Source organism: Babylonia areolata, chromosome 20 (genome assembly GCF_041734735.1).
Source record: "Babylonia areolata isolate BAREFJ2019XMU chromosome 20, ASM4173473v1, whole genome shotgun sequence".
Classification (NCBI taxonomy): domain Eukaryota; kingdom Metazoa; phylum Mollusca; class Gastropoda; order Neogastropoda; family Buccinidae; genus Babylonia; species Babylonia areolata.
This window is the reverse complement of record NC_134895.1, coordinates 28,269,845-28,293,841: the sequence shown is the minus strand read 5'-3', so window position 1 is coordinate 28,293,841 and position 23,997 is coordinate 28,269,845. Positions and strand designations below refer to the sequence as shown.

The 23,997-nt window shown below is 41.4% G+C and overlaps 1 protein-coding gene across 9 annotated transcripts in view; it reads right to left on the bottom strand.

Moving 5' to 3' along the window:
* Positions 1–23,997, bottom strand: part of LOC143295370 (coiled-coil and C2 domain-containing protein 1-like) — a 286,204-nt gene that overhangs the window by 121,231 nt on the left and 140,976 nt on the right. For all 9 annotated transcript variants that reach the window (XR_013057010.1, XM_076607032.1, XM_076607028.1 and 6 more), the window contains 4 exons: positions 17,983–18,039; positions 17,605–17,739; positions 11,792–11,850; positions 11,062–11,178 (listed from right to left, as the gene is read on the bottom strand). Coding sequence is in view for 8 of the 9 variants with exons in the window: in XM_076607032.1 (XP_076463147.1) it covers positions 11,062–11,178; positions 11,792–11,850; positions 17,605–17,739; positions 17,983–18,039 (368 nt within the window). In the remaining variant the exon portion in view is untranslated. The remainder of the gene's footprint in view (positions 1–11,061; positions 11,179–11,791; positions 11,851–17,604; positions 17,740–17,982; positions 18,040–23,997) is intronic.

The window sequence follows — 23,997 nt, the reverse complement described above, 5'->3', positions numbered from 1 at the left end:
TTGTTAAACAGCTGTTGATTATTACTAGCAAATTCTATATGCAACTGGTTGATCAGTTTTTAATATCAACTTGGAGTGTTTGGTATTTGACAATGATTTCCTAACCTCTTTACGTTCATTTTGTGTTGGAATGACATCGTTTTCTCTTAAACACTCATCAAACGAGTCCCTATCCTTACAGTGAAATAAAGCCACCCATTTTGTTTGTTCGTGAAGGTCAGTAAGAACCGAGTTGTATTTCTGAGTCAACACCCACACAGACTGTTTCGCGTGTCTTCCAGAAAATGCTAGTTTACTCAACATTTGCTTCTTTTGAGTAAGAGCCTTTAAGTCACTACAGTCATCGATGATGTACAACGTTGGCTCCCCGGCAAATATTTCAAAACACAGCCCAAGCCATTCGTGAAGTTTATCACCGGGATTAACGGTGTATACCCCGCGGTCCTTTCTTACCCACACTCGGGATCGATAGGCTTTATTATATTCGAGAGTAGGGCATAGAATTACAATATTCTCGAACACACCACGATATGTCGTTTGTAATAAATCTAAAATAAATTCGGTCTTACCGCACCCAGTTTGCCCGCAAATAATTGCGGAATGTGCTTCTTTAGTAAACAGCCTCGACAAATCTTCCATCTTCTAAATTTAATTGTCCATCCATAATTACAAATACATACGCATTTAGCGGTTCTGCCGTTTCAGCTTTTTTCTGAATCTGAATCGTAATGCCTTCAGACGCATTTTCGATACGACGTCCACTCCCGTGAAGAGAATTATCATCTGTGGTGCGCATATCCAACCAAAGAGCATAATTATTCGTGAAATATTCACCGATTGTGACATCCGCTAGTTCTAAATCTTTTACCACTTTGTCTACTTCGGGGTCGCGTTTTTGCGTTCCGAAAAACTTTCTGATTTCATCCCATTGTTGATAGGAACGCATACCTTGACTAAACAGTTGATTGGGCACACCTTCGATCGTCACTTCAACCTTATTGATCTTAGGATTGTAATACTCATCAAACAACAGCAGTACCCCCTTCATACTTTTTGCCGGCACGTTGAGATTAATATTCCAGAGTGTGTCAGATTTGTCCAGAGGAATTTTACGATGTCGTAGTATTCTATCATATAAAATAGCGAGCCTACCCGAATAATAACCGGCTATCTGTCTCGCAAGTTCGGGTTGTGTGACTTTCTCAAACTCGAGACTAATCCCTTCTATCGTATAGGATGCATCCGGGTCTGTGCTGCGGATAACCTTGTTATAAGCGTTAAAGGTAAGTTCATACTCCAGGCGATCGCCGAGAGCACTCCGATAAAATGGTGCATGAGATTCTAGCAATTCGAAATCAAGCGGAATACAAAATCAATTACCATAAGCCTCCGCAATGGCGGCATCTCTAGCGATAGTGTTATCTTTATTATCCGCGTTAATACGCAATCGTGTCACATTACGGTGTGTACTTAAGTCAATACCTTGATAAACGGCGTTTCTTCGTTCTTGTCGAGTTCGCCAAAGATCTCCATAAGTATAAAATACATCACTATCTTCAACGCTCATGATTTCATTACCGGAAATGCGAATGGTTGTTTTACGTACTATGGCTCTACCAATATTATCAACGAGTGTTCTGTTCACATCTGTTGTAGAAGTCAAAGAAATTTTGAATGCTAGTCGAACACTCCCCGGAATGATCACATCGTCAACACCTAAATTAGGAAAGCGTACAAGAAGTTGTTGATTCTGATCGATAGTTGACGGATTGTTGGTAATCACGACAGTCTGCCGCACGCCCTTTATCCCCCGCGGCTCCCGCAAACTTCTCATTGGATTAAGCTTTCTTCCACTCATTTTTTGTTTTATATAGATATAAGGATATAACTTTATATTATAAGTTTAATATGGCGGAAGGGTTCGCAGAAGGTGGTGAGTCAATAATAGAATCTGGTTTCTTGCAAACAGAATTATTAAAGAGCGCGGTTGATGATTACTATGATGCATTTGGACAAGAGCCCGATGTTGGGCGAAATTATGCCAATTTTGAACTTGATAGTAGAGGTACACTACGATTAAAAAATAATCCAGATTTTAATATCATTAACGTCCGCACGAAACAACCCCTAGCACTTTCAACACTAGCGGGAAAACCTGGTGGAGCAAATATTATTCGCGAGGAACTTGGTTTTGTAGACTGGAGGAGGAAAAACTTAAAACCCCAAACGGTCGCGGCTCTCCAAAAGGTTGAAGCCAAACTGGGCGAAGAAATTGAGATGGATGATTTCTCGCCAAATACAATCGATGAAGTACTTAAAACTATAGATGATCCTCCCCTGGATGGCACCGATGAACTGGGTGGTTATATTCGTGAACTCAAAGGTTTAGACAAAGCCATGCAAAGACAGCGTGGTAATCTTTCTGACAACCTCTCAAAACTCTCTCACCTGGATGAAGAAATGTCAACTTTAAAAATAAGAATTCAGTCTGCGGAACTAGCTGATAAAGATGAAAGCGAAATCAAACCCTTGCGTTTACAATTAGACGATCTAAACATCGAGCGGTGCTGCACGGCTAGAAGCGATATCAACACACAAAGAAGCGCTGCGATCTCAAATCAGCAGAATGCGTGAAACGATACGCAGAATTCTTGAGGAGGACACAACACTAGCAGAACGTATTCGAACGCTTTTTAGAGAACAAGGCATTACTATCGTTTCCATTCTTACTGCCTTTGGTATGATTATCAGCACTATCGTTTTGGCCGTCACGGGTGGAGGGGGCACTCCACGGGCGCCGGGTAAAAAAGATGACAACTGGATAAGAAAAAGACTTAAAGATTTGGGAGAATTACTTAAAAAATTAGGTTTAAAGGCGATTGATGCCCTCCCAGGAGTCAGTGGGGCTATTGTTTCGTGGTTATTAAGCACGTTGGGTAAAGCGGTTGGGTGGTTAGCCAACAACCTGTGGGCACTCGTGCTCGGTGCTGGCCTCCTCCTGTTTGATTATTTAAAGAAGAGAAAGTAAATACCACCTATCAATCCTAAAGTAAGAGCGACTTTATAGTCTTTGTGAGTTGTTGGCTCTTCTTCGTACGATACTTTCACTGGTTTGAGTTTAAATTTGTTATCCGAAGAACCTGCACCATACAGAAAGGGTCTATTACCAGCACCGGTAGCTATTGCAAATCCTGGTCGAGATGTTTGTATTAATTTTTTATTTCTATAGGTAAGAGTGCACCACCCGCGAATGCCTAACAAAACTCTCGTTTCACCCGCTCCTGTCCTCGGTGTTGTCAAAGGCTTGTGTGATTTATAATCGAGCACCGTATTACTCGCATCAAGCATTGCCAAGTCTGCATCAGAAGGTGGCACAAGAGCCCAGTGACCTCTAGACCATTGAAGAGCTTTTCCTGATGGAGCAACAAAATAGTATGCATGTACATTTGGTGGAACACTTTGGGTATTGGGTGGTGGAACACTTGGATGTTGAGTAGGTGGAACACTCTGGGTATGTTGGGTGGATTGGGGTGAAACACTCTGGGTAGGTGGTACAATGTGTGGTAGTTCGTTTAATCCATCATTAACACCAATATTCTGTTCTTCTGTCGCAATGACAATTTTATTATTATAATTAATGTGTGTACCAACCCTCAATGCCATATCAGATGGGGCCATATAAAGGCCAACACCAAATGCAAAGTTTACTTCGGATCTCGCGTACTGGAGAACGTCCTGGTATTTTTTTATCGCCGTTTGTAGGTTTTCGGGGGCATTAATCGCATCTTCAACATTGGCTAAAAATTGTTTTTGCGCATCAAATCCAGTTCCTTTTGTTGTTATACTCGTGCGCGTTTGCGCTTGTGACCCCATTAGAGCCCACACATAAGTGCGAATGCTATCGTTGAGACGAACTATCCCCGCATGTGTAAAACCCAACCCCTTATCAGGAATAAATGTTGTCCAAGCCCGGGTGATGTCCACCGTATGTCTGATTGTATCATGGGGGCTAAAGAACACAGGTCCCTCTCCTCTGTTTCTCATTGCCTGTCGTGCAGCCCCACCGGGGGTCTCAGCCTGAATAAATTCTCCCAAACCAAAGCCATGCTTTCTATTTTCTGTCTCCAATCCCTCTGCCCAAATTCGGCACACAAACGCTGATAAACTGCTTTATCAAATGGATTATTATACATGTTAAATGCTTGGTCGGTGGGTAGCGGGATTTTTAACTCGTCCAATAACCTCCGAATCTGATAGTAAAAATGAAACCTATACATGGCTCGAATAAACGGATCAGAAGCTTGAAAATGTTCTTCCGTTACTCCACACCCGGTGGTCGCGCACCATACCACAAAATTGATTTGATTCTGCCACCACACTATCGGGTTGTTTCTCCACGCAAGCCAGGCTGCATTCATCGCGTGAATATCCCCAGTCATAGTGGGGTTCGCATAAGACTGAAAAACATCGGGAAACTTGGCGGTAAAAGAATATTCGCTGTTCACGTAGATCATTTGCGTACAACTTATTCTTTTTTCTTTATACCCGGTTGTATAGGACGCGTCCTTGTTGAAGCTGTAAATTTTCTTATTCATAGCTATGTATATAATAACAACCGATATTCAAAAAGACGAATTACCGCGGTGCATACCTAATCAAAGTGGAAGACTAGAAATCGCGCTGCGTGAAATAACTTATTATCCCAACTGGAAAAATATCAGTGATGAGCTCGGAAACAATTTCTTTACTACTACCGATCGTAAGATAATAATCCCAGATGGTTATTATAATGTGTGTGAATTGAATAAAGAAATGTTCACCCCCCACGGTGCAGAGTTAGACTTGCACGCTCCGAGTGGCTATCTGAGAATAAAGAGCACCAAATCGATTGAACTTTCTGAGCGTCTTGCACATACTCTGGGGTTCCCCAAAAAACTCATCACGCCGGGAATAATGGTGATAGGAAACAGGCATCCGCGGCTCGCGATACATAAAGCACTTTACATTCACCTCTCTCAAATTAGTACCACCGATAATTTCTATAACGGATTGCCTTCTACGTTGTTACAATCAATCCCAGTAGAAAATGAAAGATGCGGGGGTGGTCGAACAACCACGTTGACATCACCCCAATACAAAAGACTTTCTCACGGAGATTTACCACGTTTAACACTTTCTATAGTAGATGAAAATCATAATCCCGTTTCTATTGATTATTTAAATATTACATTACATATAAGATATGGTTGAACCCTGCACTACGCTCAGTTTAGTTGATCTTGGAGATACAGAGGGATTTGATGTGTCGGGAAAAGAAAATCAGTTGTACGCCTTCCAACTTTCTGAAGGAACATACAAAAGAAAAGAAGTAAAAATTGGTGATATCGTGAGTGAGGATGATGTTGTCAATGATGAGCCCTATCAACTTGTTCGTTTAAACGGTACATAATAATAATAATAATGGTATTTGTATAGCGCTAAATCTTGTGCATAAACAAATCAAAGCGCTTTCGCACCAGTCATTCTCACGCAAGCATAACTCTAAAACTGAAAAAAACTAAAAAGACAAGGAAGAGGCAGGGAAGGGAGGCTACTTTGGGAAGAGGTGGGTTTTAAGGCCAGACTTGAAAGAGCTGAGTGTGGAGACTTGACGAAGCGAAAGAGGAAGTTCATTCCAATTGCAAGGTCCAGAGACAGAGAAAGAACGGTGGCCAACAGTCGAGAGTTTGAATCTGGGTATATGTAAGTGGAGTGGATCCGAAGCTGATCGTAGTGAGCGAGATGGAGTGTAGAGGTGAAGGCAGGCACAGAGATAGGAAGGGGCTAATTTGTGAATACATTTGTAGCATAGAGTGCTGATCTTGTACTTTATTCGGTGTGAGACAGGGAGCCAGTGGAGATGTTGCAAAAGAGGAGTGGTGTGCTCAGATCTTTTCTTTCTGAGGACGAGTCGGGCAGCAGAATTTTGTATGCGCTGAAGGGACTGAATGGATGAAGCAGGCAAACCAGACAATAGAGAGTTACAGTAGTCAAGGCGAGAGAGAATGAGAGAAACGACAAGTCTAGATGTTGCGTCAGTGGACAGATATTTCCGGATGGAACTGATGCGCCGCAGTTGACAGTAGCAGGATTGACATGTCTGATTGATAAATGTTTGCATGGACAGTGTGTTGTCAAGGACAACGCCGAGGTTCCTGACTGAAGTGGACAGAGGGATGGATGTACTGCCAAGTTTGATTGTATTAGTTGTAATGGAAGAGAGTTTTTGTTTAGTTCCTATGATCATTGCTTCAGTTTTGTCCGCGTTCAATTGTAACTTATTTAGAGTCATCCAATTTTGAATATCCAGGAAGCAGTTAGATGTTTCTTGCAAGAGCGACAACAGTTTTTCAGGTGTATCACTCTTCTGGAGTTGAGTGTCATCAGCGTAAGAATGATGACTGACATTATGGCGGTTGATAATTTCAGCGAGAGCAGCAGTGTACAGTGTGAAGAGCACTGGGCCTAAAACAGATCCCTGTGGGACTCCATGTTCAATTTTAACGGGTTCAGACTGGAAATTATCAACAATGACAGACTGGAATCGATCAGTGAGATACGATTTGAACCAGTTTAGAACAGTGCCGTTGATACCAAATGTATAATGAAGACGGGAAAGAAGGATTGAATGGTCTATCGTGTCAAAGGCGGCTGACAAGTCGAGAAGAGTGAGAAGGGAGATCTGTCCTGAGTCGGACGCTAGCAGTAGGTTATTCAGGATGTGGAGGAGAGTGGTTTCGGTGCTGTGGTCAGCACGATAGGCAGACTGAAATGGGTGGATGAGATTGTTGAAACAAAGGTGATTGTTGAGCTGCTTCAGGACGGCTTTTTCAAGGAGTTTGGACAGGAATGGAAGATTAGAAACTGGTCGATAGTTTTTCAAAATGTTTGCGTCAAGGTTGGATTTCTTCAGAAGAGGCCGGACTATTGCAGTTTTGAAAGTGGATGGAAACGTTCCAGAGAGAAGGGATGAGTTGACAATGTTGGTGATTGTGGGGAGAAGCTGTGAGACACACTGAGAAAAAACAGAGGCTGGTATAGGATCGAGCTCACAGGATTTTATTGTCATTTCTTTGAGGATTTCATGGACATCTGTTTCAGTTAATGGATTAAAGGAATGGAGAGGAGTGCCGTTGAATTGAGGATCAGGATGAGTAGGTTGGAAAGGCATTTGGTCTAAGATGGTACGAATATTCTGGACTTTGTCAAAAAAGAAAGAAGAGAAGACATTGGGGAGTTCAGATAAAGTGTAGGCAGAAGGAAGAGGAGTCTTTTTTGCAGTGCCGAGAAGATTTGACATGATAGTGTAAAGAGATTTGGTGGATGTGGCATCGAGAACTTGAGAAGAAAAGAAGTTTGTCTTCGCTGATGAGATCATATGTTTGACTTTATTTATTTGTTTTCGGAAGATTTGATTGTGGACTTTCAGTTTTGTTGATCGCCATCGCCGTTCCAATTGACGACGTTTGCGTTTTGCAAATCGAATGTCTTGTGTGTACCACGGGGCGGAAGGTCTATCAGGGAGCATGCGGGTAGTGGGGGGTGCATGTTCATCCAGCAGTTGAGAGAGGACAGAGTTGTAGTGTGTAGAGACATTGGTGTGGGAAGAAATTCTGGAAAGGCGTTCAGCAGCTTGAGAAGAAAAAGTGTTAATGTTGATGGATTTCAGGTTGCGACGAGTAACGGATTTTTTGGTTCTGGTAGGTTTTGAAATATTAAGCAAGAATAATACAGCAGAATGGTCGGAAGAGAGTTCGTCAGTTACAGTCACTGACGCAATCATAGCATCGGAGTCACGTGTGATGAGCCAGTCCAACGTATGGCCAGATCTGTGTGTTGGTTCTGTAACGAGCTGAGAGAGAGAATGATTGGACAGAGATAGACATAGGCGTTTGACATCAGAGGAAGTTTGGTTGTTGAAATGAAAATTGAAGTCTCCGAGGATGATAAGTTTGCCAGAACGAAGGTTGTAGTAATCAAGTAATGTTCGGAACTCATCGTGAAACAGAGAAGACGTTAGGTTATTTTTACGACTAGGAGGAGGACGATAGAGACAACAGAAGATGATTGAGTGACCGGGAACATTGAGAGTGACTTCGAGCATTTCAAAAGTGTCATGTGGAAAGGCGTGGTTATGGGAGAAGGAAAGGGAAGACTCCAAGATATTTCTATAGACGATGGCGATGCCACCTCCACGAGACAGTCGAGGAAGTGACTTGGTTTTGTATCCAGGGGGGGTCAGTTGTTTAATTTTGGGTTCGTGACCTTGTAATTTCAACCAGGTTTCAGTGAGAAATACGATATCAAAATTATTTTCAAAAATATAATCAGAAATATAGTCAGTCTTTTGATCAGGCAGCTAAAACCCCTCGACAAGGGGATAATAGATTTTAAAATTGAATCACCTTACATTATCAAAAAAGAAGAAAATAATAATTATAAAATAAAAAACAGTGGCTGGATGTTCGCTGATTTAATAGCGTTTGATGTAAATATAGTAAATTACCAGAAGAGGTGTTATGTGCTTAAGAAACCCTCGAATGTTAAATCTGAATTAGGAATAGATTTTTATGATGACTCAAGTAGTTTGGGGGGCTTCCGTTTCCGTATTATTTATGATGTAATTCTCGGTGAAGAGCCTGATGATTTTGTAGAAGTTTTTCGAGGGTTTTACATTAAATGGCCCAAAAATCTTGCAAATCAACCCCTGAGAATCACCATTGAAAAACAAGATGCTATGCCCTATAATATTATACCACAGGGTAGTCATATAGAATTCTCGCTTGAAGGTATTGTCACAAAACAGAACAGATTCAGTTTTTGGGTGCAGCTGCGTCTTCCTCAAAATATTTCCTTTAGAAGACTACGTTGCGCCAATTTGAATATTTAGAATATACTATAAATATTAGAAATGGTTGATCCCGGAGGGCCAGGAACACATAATATCAAACCCTGCACTACGCTCGGTTTGGTTGATCTTGGAGATACAGACGGATTTGATGTGTCGGGAAAAGAAAATCAGTTGTACGCCTTCCAACTTTCTGAAGGAACGTACAAAAGAAAAGAAATAACGAGTAATGGTGGTGGTGTCAACAAATTCAGCGAACTTGCAGACGTGAACGTTGACGGTGTTGTTGTGAACAAACCACATCATCTTGTTCTTTCCGACGATGATACGTGGGTACCTTATCCGGTGGATAACTGGGATTTAGATTTTGAAATAAAACAACCCTATGTTAGTATTGGAAGAAATCACGCTCTACAAAAAATACAAAATAGTGGTAAACTGTTGGCTTCCTATCATACGCGTAAAGATCTAATCATCGTTAACAGCGACGACTTTGGATATGTTATTGGTATGAAAGGTAAAAAGACTGGTACACTGCGGTTTGATTTTGAGCCGCCTATTCAGGGGTCAACTATCGTTTTAGATATACTCCTTAGTGGGGTGCCAGATGATTTTGTAGAAGTTTTAAAAGGGTTGCAGATAAAATGGCCTGGAAATCTTAAAAATAAACTCTTGAGAATTACCATCAAAATTCCAGTGGTTGACCCATCTGATCAACCCGATCCCTCTATAGAATTCTCGCTCGAAGGTGTCATCAAACGTCCATCGTTAGATAAAATATCTCTCGACTTTATTCACATCGGACCTCTTCAGCTTAAAAGACTGCGCTACTCTCCTCATCCTGTTACCATCATTTAAAAAAATGATTACTATAGAATAATGGAGTTTCGCCTACGAGAGATATCGAATATAAAAAACAACCTCGAAAAAGAGCGTGATGAAAGAACTTTATTTTATAAAAAATATAAACGCGGTGTAAATATCGCTACAGCCGCGGATACAACGCTGACGACTCTTTGTATCGCCCTTGGGGCATCGGGTGTTGGATTACTGTTGAGTGTCGCCGCTGCTCCCGTAGCTATTGGAACAGAAGTGGGAGCTGGTCTCCTTGGTGTGGTTGGTTTAACTTGTAAATTTATTCATAAAAAATTAATGTCACAAGCTATGAAGCACAACGAGATTCACGTGTTGGCCGAGTCAAAACTGAACACTATAAATGATCTTATTTCAAAAGCATTAGAAGATGATAAAATAAGCGATGAAGAATTTAGTCTCATTCTGGCTGAAGTTGAAAAATTCAATGCAATGAAAACAGACATAAAATCGAAACACAAAACTCAGTTGTTTAACGGAAAGAAAAATCTATTTGATATTCAAGATGGTAAACCATCCAAAAAGCTAACTAGGTCAAACGGGCGGGAAGATCTGCGTGCGGGCGGGACCACACTCTTAGCTATTGATCCCGACCCACACACGCCGAGCGGTCGCTAGCTTGACAGCACACACACACACACACACACACACACACACACGCGCACACACACACACACATACACACACACACACACACGGGGACCGTTTCGCTCTCCATACACCTTTTTAAGCCGAAAAAAAAGCGATTGCAGGGGTGTTTTTTTTTTTATGGTTTAAGGCGTTGTTGAGCCTTATTAACGCTTAAATGGGCACATATAGAACCCCCATCTCTTATACTACTTTGTAATCAGGATTGGAATTCAGAAAAATTCTGGAAAATGTGTAATGGCTGGCAGCTATGTTGCAATGACTGAGAAGTGTTTGGAACTCTTTGTCAAACAGAGATGATGTTAGGCTGTTCATTAGACAAGGAGAAGGGTGACAGAAACAACAAAAGATGCTTGAGTGGCTGGGAAAATTGAGAAAGACTTTGAGCATTCAAAGGAACAATGTAAAAAGATGTAGTCATGTGAGAAGGAAAGGGAAGGTTCCAAAATGCCTCTGTAGATAATGGTGATGACACCTCCATGACGTGATCAAGAAACTTAGTTCTGAAGCTAGGAGGGGTCAACTAGTTTTGGGTTTGTGATCTTAAGTATATATATGTAGGTACATTTATCATCATTATCATAATCATTATCATCAATATAACTATTTTATCAATATCATCATCATTACTTCAAGAATGTCAGTCTACTCACTGTACAACTGAAAAGCTGCGGGTCTCATAATGGAACTTGGGCAAGGGATCACCATGACGACGTGCACTCTTCAGAGATTCCAGATCCTTGCGACAGCCTTGCTCCATCTTCTGAAACCTGTATCCTCTTCAAGTTTACTGAGAAAGCTTCATTTCTCTGGACCACTTGCAGCTCATTTAATATGCACAGAACTATTTGTATTTTCAAATATTTGAAGTCAATATAGTAAAAACACAAAAAAACTAGGACATAAAGCTTTTTAAAAAGCAATGAAAGTCAGTTCTTTTAAGTTCTCCTTTCTGTGGCAAATACTTCACTACTCAATCTGACCTTTGTGCACTGAACAATCTCTACAATACTTTTTTTATGCAGCAAATACTACTCTCATCAACCTAGCATTTTGATACAAATACTCCCCTTCCAGCACCATTTCTTCACAGCTTTACTGTATCAGCAGGTGGCATAATATGTACTTACAACGTACAACTGCGCATTTGTAATCTGCTGGATATATAGAGGATGTGCATTTTCGAAAATAAATTACTTGAGATTTCCACAAATACTGAGTCATACAGCAAGAAATCTGGTTAAATGAGGACAGGTATGAGATAAAGGCATATATAAATAAACTTGCACTTAAACATATTGTTAATAATGGTAATAATGCCCCTCCATTTACACATATTATTGATAATAACAGTATGTTTGTGAATACTACTTTGTGACTTACTTGGCAGCACCTGGCACATCTCCCAGTTTGGTAAAATGTTGAGCATTTGTAGCACAGCTCTGAAACACAGCCAGACAAAACGTGTTCATTTGAAATTAATGTTTATTTTGTCTTTTCAATCTGTATGTTGGACCTTTGTTGGCCTAAAAGTCAAAAAGTTTGCCTGGTTACTCCACTCTTATTGGTTTTTGGTCTCAAATGTAAACTGGGGACGAAACATTTTTAATTAATAAAATCAATTGATCGAAAAAGAAATACAGTTGTGAAGTCATGTATTTTTATCACACTGCAATTTTCTGCAAATTAAGTGGCAAATCAAACAGTGGAAAAATTAACAGTATCATTTCTATTAAGATATAACTTCCATTATCCTTACAGAAAGGCCACTGTCTATCAGAGAAAGGCTGCTAAAATCAGGATAAACCAAGGCCCCGTGTGCAGCATGCACTTAGCGCACGTAAAAGAACTCACAGCCACAAAAGGGTTGTTCCTAGCAAAATTCTGTAGAAAAATCCACTTTGATAGGCAAAACAAATTAAACTGCACGCAGGAAAAAATATATAAAAATTGGTGGCACTGTAGTGTAGCGATGCGCTCTCCCTGGGGACAGCAGCCCGAATTTCACCCAGAGAAATCTGTTGTAGTAAAAAGAAATACAAATACAAAATACAAATATCTTTTGAAAGGAGTAAAGAGGACTACCACAGAAAAACCAAAATATGTACCTATCATCACAACCACAATTTCTACAGGCATGATTTACAGAATCAGGCTTGATGCGTTTAAAACCAAATTCACTCACAACACAATGAGTGTTTGTAGAGGCCAGATTACAAAATTTTATGGTTTTTTTTTTTTGTCACAGGAAACTACCTGCCTATATAGCATTCAATACTGAACTTCCATTTTACATGTATTGTCTAAAAGGGTTTATTGAAGAGCCCACTTGGTTGTCTGTTTGCCACTGCCAACTTTCTTTTTAAATTTACTATCTTTATTCTATTGTTTTCTCTCTCACACACACGCGTGCGTGCACGCACACATACATGTGCGCGCGCACACACACACACATTTCTGTGTGCTTGAAGTCCAACATTACTCTTACAGTTTTAGTGAATATGTGATGTACCTCCTTCAGATTCGAAGATGACCATGAGTCCAAAAATCAGATGGAAAATCGGTGGCTGTGGGTCCGGAGGTGACTGATAAGGTCAATCTGGGCCCTCAAGGCTCACCCAAATGTAGGACACAAGTGAGTGGGTGCTGTCATGGTTGTGTATGCTGCTCCTGGATGGCTGTGATACACCTGGCTTCAGCTGCATGGGCTCCTGTGATGATCTTGCTGCTACAAACTGGACTGTCCAGAGCAAGCGTCTCCCATACGCTGTTGTCAATGCTCTGGTCTTTGAAGTATGCTTTGAGGCCATCTTTGTAGCGTTTCTTCTGCCCTCCAACTGAGCGCTTGCCCCGATACAGTTCTCTGTACAGCAGCTGCTTAGGCAGTCAACTGTCTGGCATTCTGACCACATGTCCAGCCTACCTGACTTGAGCTTTCTGTAGCAGGGTGTAGACGCTGCAGAGGCCAGCTCGTTCCAGACTTCCATGTCAGGGACTTTGTCCTGCCACCTGATGTGGATGAGTCTGTGGAGACAGCTCAGGTGGAAACAATTGAGTTGTTTGGCGTGTCTGCTGTAGACAGTCCAGTCCATAACGGAGGGTGGTAAGGACCACTGCACAGCAGACCTTCAGCTTGGTAGCGCTGTGTCTTCTCCACTCCCAGACGTTCTCACATAGTCTCCCAAAGGCGGAGCTGGCTTTGGCGATCCTGTTGTTGACATCAACATCTATGGTCACTGTGTGAGAGAGCGTGCTGCCCAGGTAGGTGAAGTTGTTGACTGCCTAGAGGTTCTGCCCCTTCACTGTCATGAGCAGCTCCTGGTATGACTTTCCTGGGGCAGGCTGATACATAGCTTCAGTCTTTTTGGTGCTGACGGTGAGACCAAAGTTATCGCAGGCTTATGAGAAGCAGTCCTTTTCACACTGCATCTTCTGCTCTGTGCTAGCGTTGAGTGTGCAGTCATCAGCAAGCAAGAAGTCTCTGATGACAGTCTCTTACACCTATTTAACAGCCTGCAGGCACCTGAGGCTGAATAATCTTCAGTCAATACTGTACCTGATGTGGATTCCTTCTTCGCAGTTATGGAAGGCATCTGTCAGCATGGCAGAGAATAGCATACTGAACTGAATCACAGTGAGAACACAGCCTTGTTTGACCCATTTATCACTGGGAAGGCCTCTGACTCATCCCATCATCCAGAACTTCCACCATCATGTCATCATGAAACTACCGGACGATTGTGATGAACTTGCTGGGGCAGCCAAACTTTTCCATGATCCTCCACAAGCCTTCTCTGCTGACTGTATAGAAAGCCATGGTCAGATCAACAAAGGTCATGAAGAGGTCACTGTGTTGCTCCTGGCAGATTTCCTGGAGTTGGCATGCAGCTAAAATCATGTCCGCAGTCTCACGTTCAGCATGGAAGCTGCAGTGGCCTTCTGGGAGGAGACCTTGCTCAAGATGTTGGAGAAGGCGGCTGAGCAGGACACAGGCCAGAATCTTCCCAGCAATGGACAAGAGGGAGACGCCTCAGTGGTTGTCACAAGACAGGTGGTTGCCTTTCCTCTTGTAGATGTGGACTATACTGGCATCTTTCAGCTGTTGCGGGATCTGCCCCTTGTTCCATATGGAGTGGAAGAGTTCAGTCAGATTTTGCTTCATGGCAGGGCCTCCCGCTTTCTATACCTCAGCAAGGATTGCTTCGAATCCTGGTGCTTTGCCACAAGAGAGTTTCTTCACTGCCTTCCTGACTTTATCTCCTGTAGGGAGGGTGTCGAGGTCCTCGTTGATCTCTACCTGGGGCAGGCCTCATCGTTGATATTGGCAGGACGGTTGTGGTTAAGGATGTTTTTGAAGTGCTCAGCCCACAACTCCAGAATCTGCTTCTTCTCTGTCAGAGGACTGGGGTCCATATACAGCCTTAAGCGCATCATGAAAGTGCTTTGTATTGAGGCTGTCTGCGTAGCTCAGGATTTCATCCGCCTTCTTGCTGAACCAGCTGTCCTGCATCTCGCGAAGTTTCTAGTGCACCTTACTTTTTGCATTAGCAAGGGCATCTTCCTTGGCTTGTGGCGTAGGGTCATTATGATGTGCTCTGAGCAGTTGATTTTTCCCTGCTATCAGTGTCTCTATTCCTTCATCATTCTCATTGAACCAGTCTTGGTTTCTTCGGGTTGCTGCTCTAAGATGTTCAAGGGCAGCAGTGTAGACAGCATCTCTGAGGGTTATCCACTGTTCCTCAACGCTGGTCCCATCTTCCTGTTGTGTCCGGCAGTCTGCCTTCAAGGTAATTGGTGAGTTCTTCTGCAACCTTTCTGCTTTTCAGCTTGGAGACATTCAGCCTCTCTGCAGTCTTCTGGCCTTGGGGTCTTCTCATGGGCAGAATGCGAAGCCTGAACCTGGACACAATGAGGCAGTGGTCAGTCCAGCAGTCGCCACCACACATGGCTCGTCACTCTGATGTCCAGCCTTTCACTCTTCCTGGTGATGATATAGTCTGTAAGATGCCAGTGCCTCGATCAAGGGTGCATCCATGACGTCTTCTTACGTGTGGGTAGGCGGAACAGGGTGTTGATGATGACAAGGTCATGTTTTGCACACGTCTTGAGGAACAGAAGGCCACTGCTGTTACACTTGCCAGTGCCATGTCTTCAAATGATCCCTTTCAAGGTCTGGTAGTCTGTCCCTACTCTGGCACTGAAGTCCCCAAGAACAATGAGCTTCTCTGACTGTGGGACTGCTGAAATGAGGGTGTCAAGTTCTTCATAGAACATGTCTTTAATGTCATCTGGGTTGGTCATGGTGGGAGCGTAGGTACTAATCAGCGTTGCACTCTTCTTGTTTGAAAGTGGGAGCTGAAGTGTCATCAGGTGGTCGTTGATACCCTCTGGAAGCTAGGTGAGTTTACAGGTGAGGTGAGATTTGATGGCAAGTCCCACACTTGCTTCTCGTCATTCAGCACTGCTGCAACAACTCCAGATGAATGTGTATCCACCACCACATTCTATAAGCTGGTCCTTGTCTGCTAGGAGCACTTCGCTGAGAGCTGCTATGTCTACATTGTAGCAAGCCAGCTCTTTGGCAACCAGTGCATTTCTTCTCTCTGGTCTGTATGCCTTGATGTTATCCAGCAGAGTTCTCACATTCCATGTGCCAAGGTTGAGCACCATCACCTTCTTCTTCATTTTTGTTTGACACTACTATGAGGGATCCCCACCAGCCACGGTAAGCTGGCCATGGAGAAGTGAAGCAGGTTGTGTTTGAGGCATGTTCTAGCCCCTTCCTCCATGGAGGTGAGCAGAGCTATCCTAAAGACGGCTGCTCTGACACCCATGTGGCTGCCGGTCCAATAGAGAGCGACCCTATCCCCTGGGCTGCCTGTGTGCAGGTTTGTGACTACAGATTCCAGTGTATCCTCACCTGCTGCTTTGCCACTCCTCCATTGCCATAGGACTTGAGGTGCTGCGCAATGTAGTTTGAAGTCATGACTTTCACATGACATGGATTTAAGTGAGGGAGAGTTGTGCTGGTCGTCAGCCTCACTCTCTCATCCTAGCCTATCTGGATTCAGTGGCAAGACCTAGTCAAGGCAGCTGGAGACTGGTCAGGATGCAGTAGATGAACAGCAGTTCTGCATGCATCTCACTGTGCCCTTTTAGTGCTTCACCGCACATTGCTGACAATCACCATTCTGCCCGTTAAACCAATGATGCTTTCTTCTGCACAGTCAGCTGAATCCAGGCTTCACACTCTAGGTAGACAAGCCCTAAAAGTTGTGGGACCATGAAGTTCTTGCGGTGTGCTCGCAAGTCTCCCTTCCCATTGCTTGCATCCTCATCCGCCATTGCAGCCTTTGGGAGATGTCTCCTCTTCCACCTGCTCTGCCATTGGGATGACCTCTTTGTATCTGACCCACACATGGGGGCTGGTTCATGGGTGCCAGGGTGTATCTACACACCAGAGGGCCATGTGTGCTGCACACTATGTATAGGGGAGCCAGCAACCACCTCCCTTAAAAGCTATCTTTAATGATGAGCCAAATATGGCAGAGACTATCCCTCTCCAGATCACATTTTCGTGTTGGGTTTACTCCCCACATGCCGCAGGAAGTTCTGGGTTACATGGTTACCAGTAGCAGAGGAGAGCCTCTGACCTGACCTGGAGTGAATATATATTACACTACTCTCTCTCTATCTATCCATCTCTCAATTAAATAAGATATCCAAACACCTTAAACAAAATAAACAAGAACCTTAGAACCAACAATGTTAATATTATCTAAAGACTATCATATGATGTTATTATGCAATTCCATGTTTTCTGTGTAAAAATATTCTTGTATCCCTCATTCATGTCAGAAACTCCTGATCATTTGATAAATCGTCAATTTGTGAATTCAAATAGAATATCTCTCCTCTCCTACTCCCAATGCCCATCTACCTCCAACACTTACCTCCCAAAACAAAGAAAAACCTGAAAGAATTAAACATGAAAGACCAGCTTTCAAAGCACAAGGACATTCAATCAAATAAAAACACCTACAAAACTCTGCACACTCATGTGTATAGCACACACAGACACAGACACACACACACACACACACAAAGCAGCTGGGAAAATGCATCTCATAACCTGACAACCCAGCCTAACATCCAACAACCTCAAACCTGGAACACTTCCAGAAAGAGCCTCTGACCTGTATCTGTTTCAGAAGGTCCTGTTCCAATTGACTGAAGAGCTCTTCCCTATCCCCGGTTGGCTGGCAGTCCTCAGCACTCACCACCACATATTTGTCCTCTGTTTCCTCATTCTCCAGTGGGGAAGGGGGCACCTGCACACACAATATCTATATTCTCTGCTTTGAGAACTCGGCTCTCAAAGCAATTATAAATTACACACGCACGCATACACACACACACACTATCTCTCTCTGAAATGCACATGGACAAGCACACACATGTGTGCACACAAAGGTGCACATGTACACACAAATATACAAGTGTGTGAGAGCACACACAGAGACTTCCATATCTAAATGCAAACACACACACACACACCACACTCTGTGACATACCTGAGAAAGATCAACAGGCAGCCCAGCCTCTAATGCCTCGATCATTGGCTCCATTCCCTGAAACACAAGATTTTCACAAACTGTCAAAATAAATGCGTTATAAGTTACTAAGCAGTGGCCTCTTTGTGTCTCATATTCCAGTTGGTGTTTGCGCTGTGGATTTTAAATAAATGCTGTGGCTGAACAAAACAATCCTGGGTTGTCAGTCTCTGTTGGAGACCTTGCATCAGAAGTTGATGTTGCTGAATCTGCAACAACCTAATTTCCTCTGAGACAGTTTGATTACTCCATAAAATGTATTCTAAAAAAAAGCATGTTCATAGATACTAAAAAAGCTTTTGATAATATTTGATATGCAGGTATGTTCATAAACCTGTAAAGAATAGGTATACAATGTAGGTGCTTCAATTCAACAACAACAACAGCAGCAACAACAATATTCCAATCTAAAGAACTGAAAGCTTTTTTCAAAATCTGAGCAAATTAAAGCCCAGGTCACTGTTTCATATCCAGATAACATAAAAGGTCATATATAAATCTTATATTGTCTCCTAGATATCTCTTGGCAACAAATCCAGTCTGAATCTCAGAAATTAATGTTGGAAGTATTTTTTAATCCTATTTGCTATGCATGTAGCTCCAATTTTATATAAAACATTAAACAGTGAAACTGGTCTTTATGTATTCCTTCTGTTTATCAGGCTCTGGAATGCCAGTGATGAGTGAATCTTTTTGTGTAGTTGAGAGTTCCCTGTCTCTGACCAAGAGAGTTTGAACAATGAAAGGACCTAGCTTATTCCAAAATAATCTGAAAAACTCTACCCCACTGACTCACTTGTGTAAACAAAGTGAGTATGTGTTATAATCTGGTGTTCAGTTCTGAGTGTGTGTGTGTGTGTATATATATGTTTGCATGTGTGTGTGTGTGTGTGTGTGTGTGTGGTAAACTTTAACATTGCCATTTTCTCTTGAAATTCTTTGTCTGCCAATATCAAATCTGGATTAAAAATAGAAGAAAAAATCCTCACAGTGATACCAATAATAGGTTTAAGTCTTCCAAACTGAGCCATATTTCTGGATCATAAACATTTTATTTCACTGATGCTCAATCAGGATCCAGAAACACCATAATACCACTTCCCAGTTGCTGGAAAGTAGGTTATGTTTGGTAAGAAGACAGCATGACATTTTTCTTGTTCGCAATTGAAAGAAAAGATACACAAATTCTGGACAGAACACATACAGTGACACTAACTATACTACTGATGTGTTTACAGTAGTTTTACCAAATTTGAGTTTTAATATTGAGTGATCTGATCAACATACAGGGATAATATCTGCGTCTTCAAAGTTCCACAGAAGTCCCTCAGACAGAAGGAAAAAGTCCAGTCAGCTTTGTTTTAATGGTGAAGTTCTTCGCCAGGTGTAAGGTTTAACTAGAGGATTATTTTCTCTCCACATGACTATCCTGTTTAATTCTGATATCATATTTTCTAACGTTTCTCTTGCTCTCGGGTTTTTTATAATTTCATAATTGTCATAGTCCAAATAGGGTTCAAGAACTAAATTCTAATCACCCACTAACATGCGATCATCATTATGGAACTTTTTTTTATTTTTCATTTGATTATTCATCGAAATCTGGGTTATCTGTGTTCAGACCATGAATATTAATATTACATAATACATTACATCAATATTACATAAACACACCAAAACATGACAAAAAAATTAAACACACAAACACACACACATACGATGCATATATACATTTTAACATACATATGTACATAGTAGCAGTAGCTACCCTCAACACATACACACACATAGGCACGCTCAATCACAAACATACATAAACAGACGCGCGTGCACACGGGCATGCTCGCACACACATACACACACACACACACACACACTCACACAAAGGCACATTCATATACATGCATGTAGTTATGTACACACACACACACACACACACACACACACACACATATATATTCATATTTATATTTATGTATACACACATAACCAAGCACAGCTCGTGCAAAGGAAGTGGACCTGCCACAACTCAACTTATTGCTCAGGGAAGAGGTGAGTTTTGAGGCCAGATTTAAAAGATGCAAGGGAATCAGAATGTCAGAGGTTATCAACTAATAATGTTAAGTAACTGATAAAATGTCTTTTCCCATACTTTTCAAAGATACTACATAATAGTTACCATTAATATCAGATTCTGTTTCATCAATTTTAAATTCAAAGTTATCATTAAATAACATTGCTACTCCTCTTGCACTGGACTAATATGAAGCAAAACATATATACCCCCATTCTGATGTCATATCTTTTTCAATTTTTGGAGTAAAATGGGTGAGAGTGCGTGTGTATGTGTGTGTACAAATGCACAAATGCCAGCATGTGTGATAGTGTGTGAGTGATGGTATGTGTGTGACCGTCTATGCATTTGTCTGTCGATCTATGTGTGTGTGAGGTGTCTGTATGTCAATGTGTGTGTGTGTGTGTGTGTGTGTGTGTGTGTGTGTGTGTGTGTGTTTTCCAAGAGTGAATCAGATTTTATTGGTGTTTGTTATACAAAGACAAATCTCTTGGTTTAATCAAAACGACATAATTCGCTTTCAAATCTAGATGGCATATGATAACTGGATGAGTCTTGAGAAACTGACTTTCATTATCAGGACAGACCTCCCAATTTTGTCATCAGCAATGTCTCAGTTTCAACTGTATTTCTCTTCTGTACATGTGAGCATGTATTTTTATAATGCTTGAACTTACTTTCCCCAGATGGCAGCTGACACATATAATGCACATGTGTCTGGACGGGGTTTATGACGTCACAGACTCATGCAACATTGATTTTGTCACAATAACTTTCAGCTTGAAGTCTTTTCTTTTTGACATCATGGCATGAGGTGACAGCCACTGAGAAGCAGCAGCCAGTGCAAGTGACATATCAGCGCTTGTCAACAAAATTGGTCAGGTCAATGTGCCATTTATGCAGGATGCACTTTGAACATCAGACTTGCATGCAAGCTCCAACCAGCCAGGCAGAAACCCCCTAGGAAGCTGAACATCCACCGCCTCCCTATCACCAAGGACATGCTGCAGCAGCAAATCCAAGCAGCTCTCCAAGAAATTCCTGCATCGACTGATGTAGAAGAGGTATGGAGCACCTTTAGAGATGCTGTGTACACAGCAGCAGCTGACACACTCGGCTTTGTACAGAGGAGCCACAAAGACTTGCTTGACGAGAACGACTCTTTCACAACAGAAGAGACAGAAAATACATTCCTCTTTTGCACCATCACACATCCAGGGTAAAAAAAACATGAAGAAGTAAAATCACACAAAGTATTAGGGATCTTTAAGACAATGACCTATCATGGTCTAATCATATTACGGACCTAGGAAAACAAATTTTCAAAAGAATATACCAGCTTACCAAGGCTAAGAATTTTCTCAATCTTCAATCAAGGAAACTATTTTTTTCATGCACATATTTCATCTTTAATTAACTATACATACACCTTATTGGACAATGCCAGCAACGCTAACCTCAAACACATCAGCTGTTTGCACAAAAGAGCTATAAAACAGATCAAATTAAAATCTAATACTGTGACAGAAACTGACTACAGAAATTTAGACATCCTCCTGCTAAGATATTTATGCACAGTGTCATGAATGGAACAGCCCAACAGAAAATAATCCAGAATTTTATTATGAATGAAAATAGACATACTCACAAACTGTCTTTCCCAAGACCCCAAAACAATCTATATAAATCTACTTGAACACGTTCTGATGGAACAATATGGAACAGCTTACCTTTCTCTTTAAAATCATGTCATTTCAAGCAAACTTTTAAAAAAGCCGTGAAGAAATATTTGATGGAAAAAATATTATCTCTTTTATGTTCTGTCATGATTATCCTTATGTCTCTGATATTCCTCTGTCTATGTATTGTGTATCCGTCTGTCTGTTACTTCCTCTCTGTCTTCTGACTCCAACTTTCTTTTCCTCCCTTTCTGAACTTGTACTTTATCAGTTCTGTCTGTCTGTCTGTTCGTTCATTTATTTATTTATAGTATGTTCATCTAAGATGATGATATTAGACTGAAAATAAATGATATTATTATTATTATTTGGATTATTATCATTTCTATCATAATGATGATTGTTATTATTAATTAGAAATCGACATTTCTGTATATTCGAATGGAAAGGGGGGCGGCTGAGGTTGGAGGGGACTAAGAAAGAAAGAGAGAGAGAGAGAGAGAGAACAGAATGTGGAAAAGATAAAGTACAAAATCTAAAATGGAGAGGGTGAGTGTCAGTGATTGGAGAAAGAAAAAAAACAATACTGGAAGGGTGTGTGTGAGAGGCGGGACGGGGGAAGCGGGATTAGGACAAAAAAAAAAAGATCAATAATCAAATATTGTATGCACTACTTCTGTATATTATTATTTGAAAAGAGGTTCATGTGGGGACCTACAATAAACAACCAAATGGACTATTTAACACATAACTAGCTAACTTTAATAAAGAACAGTTTGAAATATATAACATTTTCCAAAAAATGTTAACATTTGAAACGGGTAACACGTGTTCCGTAATTTCTGGAGGCAAAAAAGGTTTCATTACTAAACAGCGGGTTAAAACGTGCTCTACCGTTAAACGTTCCTTGCAAATGCATTCAATATTTTCACAATATTTTGTGTATGGGGCATTTAGTAATAACCTAAATGCCAATCTCTTAACAGCCCTGCCAGTTCTTTTAGCTGTCTGTCTGTCTCTTTCTTCAGTCTCGCTCTCGTTCTCACCCTCACTGTCTGTCTCTCTTCCAGAATATTTTTGTTAATGTTGTAAGGATGCTGCTTTCATGTGCTATAATTGTGTCAACATCATGCATATATGTTCATTTGCTATTTGTCCATATATTGTTTTCCCCATAGAATGTGTGTGAAGAATTTTTGTGTTAATCTTTTCCTACCCCTCCCTTTGTTTCTATTTTCTTGTCTTTTTTTTTCTGAAGGCAGGATGAAAAAAGCTGTACAAGCTTATTCTTTGACCCTCAATAAAGATCATTTTGACTTGACATTGGGGAGAAAAGGTTATGTAGTGGTCAGGGTGATGATTCAGGTACACATCTGGATTATGATTATAACCCACTTTGTGACACAGGGTAAAGTAACAGTGATTAAGTTTTGTGCCTGATACTGTTCAGTCTGCCTTTGTGCAGGCCAGGAGCAAAGTAACAGTAAACTTGAACCAATTACCAGCACAAGCATGGGTCACAACACAGGTGCTGCTGGAAAGGGAAAGGGAAGGGTGAAGAGGTGGTCAGTCAGGCTTGCCACAATCGGGGTGGGTTGGGGGGGAGGAGAGGAAGGGGGTGTGGGGGGGTCTGTTGGCTGTGTGCCAACACACAGATGGGTGGTGAGTTTCTTATCAGGCTGTGGTGTAAAACTAAGCCACAGACTCCCAATGAAAACAATTTTGACTGGGAATCCTGAAATCAATTGCTATGCAGATATTTTTTAACCATTTGATTTCACGCAAAAATTCTTTGACTCAGAGTTAAAACAACAATGAACAAGAGAGGCAAGGCCTTAAAGACTCACTTGTGATACACTTTAAAAAAAAAAAAAATCTAATCGTTAAAATGTGTTCTGTATTTGTTATTATAAAGCTTCGGGTTAAAAAAAAAGAAAAGAAAAAAAAAGTCCTGACGGCAGATTCGAAGCCCGTGTGTTCGGGTGAGAAGAAACTGTCTTACCCATTACATTATTGTGGCTCCTTAACTGGCATTTGAAAATTTAACATTTAAACATGCTGTTTTAAGGGCGATATATCGATTGTGGTATTCGCAGTGAGAACGCTGTTTAAATCATATTATTCTGGTGTATCTTGGGCATTCAAAAAATCTTTAAGGGCAATTAAAAATTCTTTTTAAGTCTGCGGTAAAGGAGACGTGGCTATCGCCGCAATCACACTGCA